We start from the raw sequence: 12,565 nt of genomic DNA, 5'->3' as shown, positions 1-12,565 counted from the left end.
AAAAAAAAAAAATTAAAAAAAAACAAAGCCTCTAGAAATGTAAGGGCACATGGCAAATAGAGAAACTTTCATTCAGGAAAATCTTTTAAATCTCTGTAAAAGCCACACCCCCTGGCTTACCCACCCTTGAGCCACAGAGTTCCAGAAGCCCCTCCCAGGGCTGGTGCAGCCAAAGGGGTCCCTCTCCCCCCAGTTCAGTCCCAGGGCTCCAGAGTCACTGTCCAACCCAACAGCAATGCAGAAACTCTGGTCCGGGCCATGTGACTGGCCTGGAGTCTCCATCCCCTGCCTCACCCAGCCCTCACTCTGGGGCACAGACGAGAATCCTGGGGCCCCAGTCGCCCCCGTCTCAGCCCACTCTGCACTCCCAGGGGTGCCAGCCATGGAGATGAGGTCCACCCCCCCCCCGCCCCCGCTCCACCCCACTGCCCACTTATAGAGCATGAGCATCGCTCCCACACCCCAGCTCAGGGGAAGTGGCCAGGGTCCTGCCCAGAGGAAGTGGCAGGCTCCGGGGCTAGTTGCTGGGCAGCTGTGCTGTAGAAGACTGGCTTCATGCAGAATCCGGACTTGAAAACTCCAAGCCTGAAGGAAGATCTGGAAGATTCCCCCCCCCCCCCCCCCCCCCGCCATGGTGGACAGCTCTGGGAGTCAGGAGGGCTGCACTCACTCCAAGGAATTTAGAACAGCACCCGGGGTAAACTTGTCCCCAGGCCATACCCAGCTTCCGGTGAGGCAGGTGGAAAGCTCGTTGGCACAAGGTACTTAGCAGAACTTCAGACTCACATATACTGAACAGTAGCTACTCTTCCTCAGTGGGAGCTCCTAGCCAGCCACAGGGTTTAAAATGCCATCCAAGGGGCGCCTGGGTGGCTCAGTCGATTAAGCGTCCAACTTCAGCTCAGGTCATGATGTCACGGTTCATGAGTTCAAGCCCCTGGAGCCAGCTTCAGATTCTGTGTCTTCCTCTCTCTCTCTCTCTCTACCCCTCCCCTGATCACACTGTCTCTCAAAAATAAATAAATGCTTAAAAATTTTTTTTTAATAAAATGCCATCCGAGTCAACCGTGGCCATCTGGAGGATGGTGTGCACGCCCAGGGCTCCACCCCATTGGGAGAGACCAGAGAGAGAACTCTGAGCTACTAGTTTCCAGCTGAACAGAAGGCAGAAACAAATAAACTCTCTGAACTGTGATAGTGACTTCTACGCCACACGTACAACAGTAGCAGGTAAAAAATCTAACTGGCCTAGGGTCTTACACAGAGCCTTTGACCCAGGGCCGTCCCTAGGTAGGTAAGTTAAAAAGCAAAAATAAGGGGTGCCTGGGTGGCTCAGTGGGTTAAGCATCTGACTTCAGCTCAGGTCATGATCTCACGGTTTGTGGGTTCGGACCCCACATCGGGCTCTGTGCTGACAGCTCAGAGCCTGGAGCCTGCTTTGGATTCTGTGTCTCCCTCTCTCTCTGCCCCTTTTCTGGTTGCACTCGGTCTCTCTCTGTCTCTGAAAAATGAATAAATGCTTAAAAAAATTTTTATGGCAAAAATAAGAGGAACAAAATTGGAGTGGTGATATCAGAAATTGCATACTGAGGGGTTGAGGGATGGAGGGGTGGGACTGACTCCTCAGAATTGGTTCAACCAAGTCACTGCACAAATAAACAAATTACCAAGCCAACAACAATGATAACAACCCCTCAGGCAGGAGCAGAGGACCAGTATCCAAAGTTACTACAGTATATTATTTAAAATGTCTAGTTTTCAAGAAAAATTATGAGACATGAAAAGAAACAGGATAGCATGACCTATACACAGGCTTCACTGGAAACTTCTACCAAACATTGACCGACAGATTAACAATTCTTCTCAAACTCTTTGAAAATAGAAAAGGAGGGAACATATACTAACTCATTTTATGAGGCCAGCATTATCTTATAGCAAAGCCAGAGAAAAATACCAAAAGAAGAGAAAACCCTACAGAAAAATATTCCTGATATAAAATTCTCAGAAGAAAGAGAACAATACTAGCAAAGTGCATCTGACAGCAGATTAAAAGAATTATATACCATGACCAAATGGAACTTAAAATAATTTTTTTATTTTGGAGAGAGAGAGAGTGCGAGAGAGAGTTCAAATAGGAGAGGGAGAGAGGGTGAGAGAGAGAGAGAGAGAGAGAGAGAGAGAGAATCTCAAGCAGGCTACACACCCAGCTCTGAGCCCAACTCATGAAATCATGACCTGAGCTCAAATCAAGAGTCAAGTGCTTAACTGACTGAGCTACCCATGTGTCCCTGATTAGTTTTCTTATGTTGCATTCCAGGGATAAATTCCATTTGGTCAGGACTCCTGGGTGGCTTTACGAGGAGTCTGCTTAAGATTCTCTCTCTCTCCCTCTGCCCCCTCCTCCTCTTGTGCACACATGCTCTCTTTCTCTTTCTCTCTCTCTCTCAGAAAGAAAGAGAGAGGACAGAAGGAAGGAAGGAAGAAGGGAGAAAGGAAGAAAGGAAAAAGATCACTGATCAATGTAATATACCATGTTAATAGAATAAAGAAGACAAACCACATAATCATCCTAAAGCTGCAGAAATGCTTTTGACAAAATTCAACCACCTTTCATGATAAACTCAACCGCTAGGAATTGAAGGAAATTTCGTCCACACGATAAAGAGCATCTACAAAAAAACTCATGAACTAACCTCAATTTTAGTGGTAGAAGATGTAACGCTTTCTCTCCAGGATCAGGAATATACAAAGATGCCCGCTCTTGTCACGGTTCTTCAGCGCTCTGCTACAGGTTTTGGCTAGGACAACTGGCCAGGTGAAAGAAATAAAAGGCCTCCGTATCAGAAAGAAAAACGTTCTCGGATAATATGCTACAGTATACAGAAAGTTGTAAGGAATCTGCTGAAACAAAACTATTGAGGTAATACAAGAACAATATGTGAAAAATCCAGAGTTTTTATATGCTAGCAATGAGCAATCTGAAATGAAACAAAAAAATTCCATTTATGCTTGCATCAAAAAGAATAAACTGGGGGCGCCTGGGTGGCTCAGTCAGTTAAGCGTCCGGCTTCGGCTCGGGTCATGATCTCACGGTTCGTGGGTTCGAGCCCCGCGTCGGGCTCTGTGCTGACAGCTAGCTCAGAGCCTGGAGCCTGTTTCAGATTCTGTATCTCCCTCTCTCTCTGACCCTCCCCTGCTCCAGCTGTCTCTCTCTGTCTCTCAAAAATAAATAAAAAGCATTAAAAAAAATTTAAAAAAAAAAGAATAAACTAAGGAATGAATTTAACCAATGAACTGCAAAATCTATATATGGGAAACTATAGAACATTGATAAAAGAAATTGAAGACCTTTGTACTATAATTGTCATCTTCAGGCATCTTTATTCAGTTGAAGTCCATCAACACAGGTTTATAATTCTTCTTGTGCCATTGTTTTTCAAGTCAAATAGAAGAAAAGAGTTACTGGAACAATGCATTTAGATTATCTCTGTATTTACCTACATTGTAGCTTTATGTGGGCTCTTTATTTCTTCATGTGGTTTTGAGTTACTGTCCTCCATGGCTTTATTTCAGCCCAATAGCCTCTGGTATTTTCTGAACAGATCGGCTATTAGATTATTTCTATGATTTCTGTCTCTTTATTGAGATTCTCTCTTTGGTGAGACAGTGTCATCAGACCCATCTCATAATTCTTTAACTATGGTTTCTTTTGGTTTTTTAAATTTATTGTAATAGATGCTTTCAAATCTTTGTCCAGTAAATCTACCCTCTGAGTCCCTTCAGAGGCAATAACTTTTCTCTGTTTGGGGCCCATCCTTTCCCTATGTGTGTCTCATCGTTTTTTGTGGATTCTCAGGAATATCCCAGGAGCATTTCAAAGCTTCCTAAGGACATCTCATTCCCCAGATAGTCCTTTCAAGGATTTGTTTTTTGGGTGTTTTCGTTTTGGTTTTAGTTAGCCTCTTGTTAGCCTTAACTGGTAACCTCAGGCAGTTGTAGTACTGAACAATTGCCAATGATTGTTTTGGACAAATGGCTTGGGGATGAGGCTGGCAAACTCTTGGGCTGAATAAAGTTTTGAAAGGGAGTTTTTCAGCAAACTACCAGGCAGTTCAAATAGTGACCGTTCTCTGGAGATGGGCTTTTTGGGGAGTTCCAAGCCCTTTCTGGCCCCCTCCAGTGACTGCTTGGCTGTTGTGTTTACACCCACAGTCGTAAGGCTGCTGATTTTCAAGGCTATCCTGGCTCTTGGATAGAGAGAGGAGATGAGGGAAAATCAAAAAGCCACACATCTCACTGCTTTTACTGAGACCTGGCTGTTTTGATTGAACAGATGATTCTTAGATGGTTGCAAGCCTTTTGCTGTCAATTTCCAGAGTTCTGAGAAGGTTGATTTTGATCATCTTTGTCAGTGTCCTCCTCACTTTTACGGAGGAATGATTTTCAGAGAGTCTTGCTCCACACTTCTGGAAAGGCTTCCTTCTCATCCATTCAGTCCCCACAGCCTTCTTGAGGGGTGGATTATTCCAGCTTTTGTTAGTGTTGAGGAAACAGATGCTCAGAGCGGTTCTGTGGCTCACCTGATGAGGCACACTTCATGAGGACCTGAATCAAGGTCTGTGCTCAGTACGCCTGTGTGATTTCAGCATGATGCACATCCTGACCTCTCTCCCGCTGCCTCACCTCACGAGAGGTGTGCTCCATCACCCTTTCACTCAGCCCTTCCCTCCCTCCCCCATGCCAGCCGTTTAACCCACGGGTTTATTTAGGAACTCGCCTGTGGGAGGATTGCTCATCTCTGAATGTCGCACATAAGAACCATACTTGAGGAGTTTTTTGAGCACTGGCAGGTGATGGTTCTGTTCTAAGATGGAGAGGAGGCAGAGAAGCTCTCCTTTAAGGGCTTGGCATCAGGCCAGTTAGCTGGAGGCCCCTGAAGGGATGATGGAAGCGCAGGAGAGCATCCCTCCTGCTCTATCTGCCCTCAGAACTTCAGCTCATGACGTCCCCAGGTGAGCTGGGACACGAGGGTGCATTTCTGAGTCACACGCAGGTCAAGCTCTTCTGCCCAACCCCAGCCTCCCCCCAGCACATGTTTGTGGTTCCCAGTACCTCCCAGATCGTAGAGCAGATCAAAAATCTGAAGGGTGGGGAGCAGCAGCCCTGAGCGCCAGCCCATTCTGGTCCCCCAGGAATGGAAGCCCGCAGTTGAGTTGTTCAGGGACTAAGTTCTAGCATTCAAGGTGATGGGAACAGAGTGAACAAGATGGACAAAAACCCTCCCTTTGTGGGGACTATGTCCTGGTCATGAGGGGTCACTCTGTGGTCCATTGGAAAGTGATAAGTACTAGAGAGCAACAGAGCAAGGAAAGGGACGGGGAATATGAGAAAGTATGGAGATGGCCGTTTTTACTAGGGTTATCCAGGTGTTTGTGCCACATCTCTTCTGACCAAGAAATTTACATTGAGGTGAAGGAAGCTTTGACAATGGGCTCATGCTCTTGGAATTCACCATCCTTATCATGTGCCCTATTACCCAGAGAGATGGCAGAACGGCCTACTGAGGATTTAGTTGTGATGCCAGCTGAGGCCACACCTTGTGTGTGAGGTTGGCGTGCCGCTCTACAATATGCAATATAGGCCTGCAGGCTGAGAGCAGAGGTGGCCGTGCCTCCTTGCATCTTACAAAGAATAATCCACTTAAGATGCTTTTGTTTCCATCCGCACACCCTTGGGTCCACTGGATTTCAAGGTTCTAGTACCAAGAGGACCCCTATTACCCCAGGGAAGTGACTGTGGTTCAGATAGATCAGAAACTGAATCTATACCCTGGCCATTTGAAAATCTTCATTTGCTGGAACCAACAGAGAGAAGACCTTACTATCCTGGATGGAATAATAGATTGTGATGAATGAGGGGGAATTGGATGGGTTTTCCAATTGAAGCCAAGAACTGTGTCTAGAACCCAGTTCTCCTCTTTCTGTGCCTTTGTTCAAAAATAATGGTTCACAGGAAACTGTGCTGCCCGCTGATGGATACATCACTAAAGGCATTGCCCCTGTGTTGCATCTTGACTTCTGGTGATTGTGATTGGCGATGCAGGCATTCACATACATATGTTTATATGTTTACATACGTATATGCCCATGTGGCCAACCACTGAAATCGAGACATGGGGCAGCTCCAGCATTCCACCTGGTTCTCCTCATGTCCCCTCCCAGCCAATCCCCCACAAGAGGTAACTACTATTCTGCCTATTTTTGACTTCATATAAAGGGACTTATAAATATCTTTTTAAATGTTTATTTTTGAGAGAGAATGCAAGTGGGGGAGGGGCAAAGAGAAGAGGGAGACACAGAATCCGAAGCTGGCACCAGGCTCTGAGCTGTCAGCATTGAGCCTGACGTGGGACTCGAACACACAAACCGTGAGATCATGACTTGAACTGAAGTGGGACACTTAATCAACTGAGCCACCCAGGTGCCCCCCCTCCTTTTTTTTTTAAGTTTATTTATTTACTCTGAGAGATACAGCACATGCAGGGGAGGGGAAGAGACAGAGAGAGAGAAGGAGAGAGACTCCCAAGCAGGCTCTATGCTGTCAGCGTGAAGCCTGATGTGGGCTCAATCCTAAGAACGTGAGATCAAGGCCGAAGGCGATATTAAGAGTCAGATGCTTAACTGACTGAGCCACTAAGATGCCTCATATATTCTTTTGTATCTGGCTTTTTTCACTCATTATTGTATCTGTGAGATTCACTCGTGTGTGTCTGGCCTTTTAATTGCTCTGTAGTATTCTTCTGTATGAATGTACAATGTACTTATTCATTCTGCTGTAGATGAACTTTTGGGTTACTTCCAGTTGGGGATTATTACGAGTAAAGCAGCTCTCAGCATTCCTATATCCCCTGTCTTTTGGGGAAAATATGCACCAGTTACCCCTGAGTATATATATCTAGAAGTACACTAGCTGAGTCATAGCAAATATGTATGTTTAACTTTAGTAAATGCTGTCAGTTTTCCCAAGTGATTCTAAATTTATTTTTTTTTATTTTTTTTTAGTGTTTTATTTATTTTTGATACAGAGAGAGACAGAGCATGAGAGGGGGAGGGGCAGAGAGAGAAGGAGACACAGGATCCGAAACAGGCTCCAGGCTTTGAGCTAGGTGTCAGCACAGAGCCTGATGCGGGGCTTGAACCCACGAACGTGAGATCTGACCTGAGCCGAAGTCGGAGGCTTAACCGACTGAGCCACCCAGGCGCCCCTAAATTTATTTTTTAAAAAGATCTTAGAATTAAGTGGTCTCTATAGTCAACGTGGGGCTCGAACTTACAGCCCCAAGATCAACAGTCACCTGCTCTGCCCCCTGAGCCAGCCAGGAGCCCTGAGTCTAGCAGTTTAGACTTCTACTCACCGTGTATGGAGTTCCAGTTTCTCTGTGGTTATACATTTCGCATTGTCAATTGCTTTAACGTGAGCCAACGTGGTATGTCAAAGGTTCAGAACAAAAAAATTAATTCGAGGCACCTGGGGGGGCTCAGTCGGTGAAGCATCTGACTTCTGCTCAGGTCCATGATCTTGCAGTCTGTGAGTTCCAGCCCTGCTTTGGGCTCTGTGCTGACAGCTCGGAGCCGGGAGCCTGCTTCGGATTCTGTGTCTCCCTCTCTCTCATCCCCTCCCCTGCTTGCACTCTGTCTCTCTCTCCCTCTCAAAAACAAATACACTTAAAACATAAAAGGAAATCAACAAATCACTGAAGTAGTAATTAGAAGTTTATTGCACACCCAACAAAAAGACCGTTTGCAAACAAGGAACACTCAAAACAGAAAGCGAAATGAGGCTTGCAGGTATACTGTCATCCAGCACCTTCTGGAGTGTGGAAGAAGTGAGTATTTACTCTTTACAGAGATTGGTTATGCCATGAGAATTTTCTGAAATGAAAGGAAATTGGTTAAACGGTGACCTCACATCAATTTTGGGGAAGTACGTTGGTTTTGTTTATGATTTTCAGAGGCACCAGCAAGATCAAGTTAGCCTTTGCTTGTCTTGCAAAATAAGCTAACTTAAGCTTTGCATGTAGGACAAAACCAGTTTTGTCTACTCAGGGAATTTTCAAGTCCGGTCTCCATTTGTATTTGATTTTAACAGGTGGATGCTTGTAGAATCTCCTTTGCTCATAATTTGCATTTTATTGATGAGTATTAATGATGATCACCCTTCTTGGGTGCTCATTAGCCATTGTGATATCTTGTAAAGTGCCCGTGTTCAAGTACCCAAAAACGAGTTGGTATTTTCCTTACTGATTTGTAGAAATTCTTTTAACATTCTGGAAAGAAGTCCTTTGCCAAAAATATGTATGGCAGGGCTGGCTTCGCTGCTGCCCTTGGCCTTGGGGTCGTTTTTGGCACCAAGGCCGCCGCATTCATGCTGAACGTAATTGATCATTCGTGACCACTGGGTACATACGTGTACCTGTGGGATTTGTCCTGGGATGTTATCTAGGCCAAAAGAAGGATGAAAAGCCAACTGCCTTCTGGAACAAGAGTTCACTATTTAACAGGGAACTGGTCCCCAATGAAGAAGTCACCTGCGAGTAAAGGCTGTGACTGAAATACAGAATGGTCTCATTTTATTTTTTTTTAATTTTTTTAATGTTTTATTTATTTTTGATACAGAGACAGAGCATGAGAGGGGGAGGGGCAGAGAGAGAAGGAGACACAGAACCGGAAGCAGGCTCCAGGCTCTGAGCTAGCTGTCAGCACAGAGCCCGACGCGAGGCTGGAACCCACGAACGTGAGATCTGACCTGAGCTGAAGTCGAGGCTTAACCGACTGAGCCACCCAGGCGCCCCAGAATGGTCCCATTTTAAAAATTAGGAAATAAAAAAGCACATTCATTCCTTTAAAAATTATGTATTGCAAGCCCATTCTGAGGCTTACCTTCTTGATGAGTTCTTTTTTTTTTAAGTTTGTTTATTTTTGAGAGAGACAGGGAGAGAGCTGGAGGGAAAATGGGGGGAGAACCTCAAGCAGGGCTTACGATCTCACTAACGTCACCTGAGCTGAAACCAAGAGGGGGCACTTAACCGACAGCCACCCAGGCGCTCTGAGCAGTTGTTCTTAATTTCGATGCAGATGAATGTTTTATGTTGTGGTTAGTATTTTTTTAAAGTACTTGCTTATGAGACTCGATTTACTCCAAAGTCATGATGGCATTCTCCTATGTTTTCTTCTAGAAGCTTTATTGTTTTGCCTTTCCTAGGTATGTCTACAAATCCTCCTCAAATGAGTTTTTGAGTTTGGTGTGAGGTAGGAGAGCCAGCACCTTTAATGGAAAAGACCATTCTTTTCTCAATGATTTTCAACGCATTCTTGACTCTGGGCTAAAATTAACTTCCCTGCCACAAATTTAATTGTGCCATTCTCCTGCCTAAGTATTTTCAAAGGCAGCCCCTTGTTCTGATAATATTCAGGCTCTTGCTTAATGTATTTTAACAACACTCGGCTTAATTTGGCCACTTCCAATTTCACAAGCCCCATCTGTCTTGTGTCCATCACCCCACTCTAAGCTCAGCCGCACTGAGCAGAGCGTTCCCCGACACACTCTCACCTTTGCCATACAGAATGCTTCCATAGATTACTACTATTCAAACTTCAGGCCTTACCTCCTCCAGGAAGCCTTCTCTGACTGCACAGTCCCTGTCCCTTGAGTCTAGGTTGAATGACCTCATTAGGTGCTCTCTTGTACTCCGGCTTGTAATCGTGTTTCAGTGTCTCCCTCACTGTAACTTCTCTGTGGGGAGAGAGGCCTATTGCGCTTACATGGAAGGTGTTTTGTAAATAGTATTAAATCTGTGAACAAATGTAAGGTGGAATCCTCCGCCATGGACCCAGAAAGCGTGGGCCTTAGGGAAAGAATGGGGTCACAGTTCTTAGACTGAACACTTGGCAAACAGACTAATATTTGTAAACCTCAGTCTTCAAATCTGTAAAACGGGAACGCAATAATCTCTAGGTAGGCCTGCTATAAGCATCAAATAGGATGCTGTACATACATACTTAGCACAAGGACAGGCACACAGCGGATGCTTAAATCGTTAGAATGATGGGGGTGTACCCAGCGCTTACTTTCCCATTGCGCATGCGCCGTCCTCGGGCGCCAGCGTGCCCTGCCCGGCGCGCCCCCGCGCGTCCCTACGCGTGCGCGTGTTCGACCGGAACCCCAGCCGCCACCAGAGGGGAAGGGGCGGGACCTCCGCAATACGCCTGCTCCCTGAGAGGCCGTGCGCCGAGGAGGCGGGGCCGCGCAGGCGCGCAGGGCGTCCCGGCTCCGGAGCATAAACAAGAGCGGGCACGGGATGAGGCGACGGTTGATCCCCGGGCAGCCAGCTGCAGCCAGCGAGGCGGTGAGCGGGGCCGGGCGCCGACCCTGAGCGCACCCGACTCGCCCTCCCGCGCGCGAGCCCTCGGCCGGGGCCACCCTCCCGCCCGCCCGCCGCGCGCCCACCATGAACCTGGCGAGTCAGAGTGGCGAGGCCGGCGCCGGCCAGCTGCTCTTCGCCAACTTCAACCAAGACAACACGTAAGGCCGGGCGGGGGTCGGGGCCCGGAGCCGGGGCGGGCGGGAGCCCGTGGCCGGGCCCGGAGATTCGGCCTGGAGGTTAGGGGTGGAGGCCGGGGCGGGCGGGGGCGTCCCCGAGGGGCGGGCCTGGAGCGTGGAGGGAGGGGCGTTGTCCTCGGGGACCCTCCGGGCGCTGCGCTGGAGCCGCAGTCCCTGGGCGGGGAGAGTGATGGAGATAAGGAGGCTTTTCACCCACCGACGGATAGGTTACTTTACCTTTTGGGACTTCCCTTCTCACAAAGTTGGAGCAGAACTTTGTGACTTGACCTGTTGTCTCAGCCGCTTCTGGAGCGGGGAGTGGGGGTTTCTTCCTCAATCCCGCCTGTCCTTCTTCCTTGGCCCTCCCCAACTCTTACCCCTCTTCGGGCCCTTCTCCTTGTCTCATCATCCAAGGGTACCTTTCCTTCCTTTTTCTTTCTTCTTGTCTCGCTGGTCTTTTTTCTAGGTAACTTTGATGTCCTGCCCGAGCAAGAAACAGATTTAGCGATAATCCTGGCCTCTGATCCGGGGAGAAACTGAGTCAGAGGGGGATATGAAGAGAAACACCTGAGGAATCTTGGTGGTTCAGGGAATGGGGCCATCCTTAGGGGATGGAAGGCCCATTGATGCCGGCCCATAGAATGGAACGCCGTTTGTCCCAACGCCTGAGGGTGTGAAGCTGATTCCTCAGAGTCTGTCTCGGTGACCTGTGAGGATAGTTACTAGATGAAGTTTCTGGAGAAGGAAGGAGCTGTGGAAGGGAGGAGAGCCATCTTGGGAAGTGAGTAAGAGGAAGTGATGTAAGTGAGGAGGAATGGGTCAATGGCTTCTTCCTAAGTAGTTGGTCGGGTTGTAACTGGCTGAGGGGAGTCAGCAAAGTCAGAAGATGAGATTTTTTGTTTCTAATGAAAAGTTAATTGTGGAACGGCAAGCATCAAGTCGGCACGCAGCGGGTACTCAGCACCCTCCCAGAATTGGGAGGTCAGTGCAGTGGCCCAGCAGTGGGACTGCAGTGGGGTTGGAAGGAAGTGGATCACCTTTTCCCAAGCGCAGATGAGGAAACTGAGGTTAACAAAGGTTCAGAGCTGTGCGTGGGTCTTAGAGTTGGTTACTGGTGGAGTGGGGGCAGGACGGAGTCTCCGCCACTGCCCTTCCCACACTGCCCTTGCCTTTTCTGCCTACGAGGTAGGATTTGGGGGACCATGAATTTAGAAATCATACCATAGGTGTCTTTGAAGATTAAAAGTACCAGATACATAGTCTTACATGTGATTAAAAAACAGTCCAACAAAAGATTGTGGGTAACCTTTTCCCAGTCTTAGTTGTGATTGGGGTAGACTCTATTACGTGAATCCAGGAAGCACACAGAACATTTCAAACCCTGATTTGGTTTTTTAAGCCCTTAGTATTTTGAGATCAGTAAGAAAGATAGCTCTCTGAGTTTTTAGGTCTTGTGTAAGTTAGAGTATTTCCAAAACATTTCCTCCCTGCCCCCTCCCCCCCCAGTTTTTCACTATTCATCATTTATGTTGAAAGGAAATCAAAGGTGAGAATATAGTCTCTTTGACTGTTATTTCAATTACGTATGTAAGAGAAAATGTCAATTTGGCCTGAAGTTACACCTTTCTGCACTTGGATATCATGTGCTTCCCCACTCCTCAGTGAGGCCTGAAGTTCTGGGGACTTCTGTGTCATAATTTGGATTTGCCAGAAACCTGGGTATAGTATGAACGTAAATTGTTCATTCAAATCGTGAGATAGGATTTAATCATTGGTGTAATGCCTGTAATTTGTCTTGAAGAAACGGACAAGTTTATGAGGAAAGGCCTCCTTTACCCGGCTCCAGAATTTATTTTAATAGAGGAACACAGTTTTTCACAAGACAAACGTTGTTGGTCTAGGATCCACATTCACCGTGTTCAGTGAGAAAATCTGGAAGCCATTTCACTTAATAGAATACGTGTGT

General features: G+C 47.0%; 1 protein-coding gene and 1 long non-coding RNA gene across 8 annotated transcripts in view; one reads left to right on the top strand and one right to left on the bottom strand.

The window, feature by feature from the left end:
- The window catches only part of LOC115297897, a 17,031-nt gene extending 5,670 nt beyond the window's left edge, over positions 1 to 11,361 (bottom strand). The window contains exons 1-5 of one of the 3 annotated variants that reach the window (XR_003911514.1): positions 11,167 to 11,361; positions 11,019 to 11,079; positions 10,837 to 10,905; positions 9,665 to 9,792; positions 7,755 to 7,931 (exon numbers count right to left, since the gene is read on the bottom strand). This is a non-coding gene — a long non-coding RNA (uncharacterized LOC115297897). Of the gene's footprint in view, positions 1 to 2,693; positions 2,808 to 7,754; positions 7,932 to 9,664; positions 9,793 to 10,836; positions 11,080 to 11,166 lie in introns of those variants that run through there. The other 2 variants (XR_003911513.1, XR_003911512.1) reach the window with 2 other exon arrangements.
- The window catches only part of WIPI2 (WD repeat domain, phosphoinositide interacting 2), a 42,987-nt gene continuing 40,726 nt past the window's right edge, over positions 10,305 to 12,565 (top strand). For 2 of the 5 annotated variants that reach the window (XM_029946068.1, XM_029946067.1), the window contains exon 1: positions 10,305 to 10,581. In XM_029946068.1, the coding sequence (XP_029801928.1) occupies positions 10,508 to 10,581 (74 nt within the window). In that variant the 5' untranslated portion in view covers positions 10,305 to 10,507. The remainder of the gene's footprint in view (positions 10,582 to 12,565) is intronic. The other 3 variants (XM_029946069.1, XM_029946071.1, XM_029946070.1) reach the window with 3 other exon arrangements.

The sequence above is a fragment of the Suricata suricatta genome, chromosome 8 (assembly GCF_006229205.1).
Source record: "Suricata suricatta isolate VVHF042 chromosome 8, meerkat_22Aug2017_6uvM2_HiC, whole genome shotgun sequence".
NCBI classification, from domain to species: Eukaryota; Metazoa; Chordata; class Mammalia; order Carnivora; family Herpestidae; genus Suricata; species Suricata suricatta.
The sequence above is the reverse complement of the archived record's forward strand: the minus strand, read 5'-3'. Positions and strand labels throughout refer to the sequence as shown.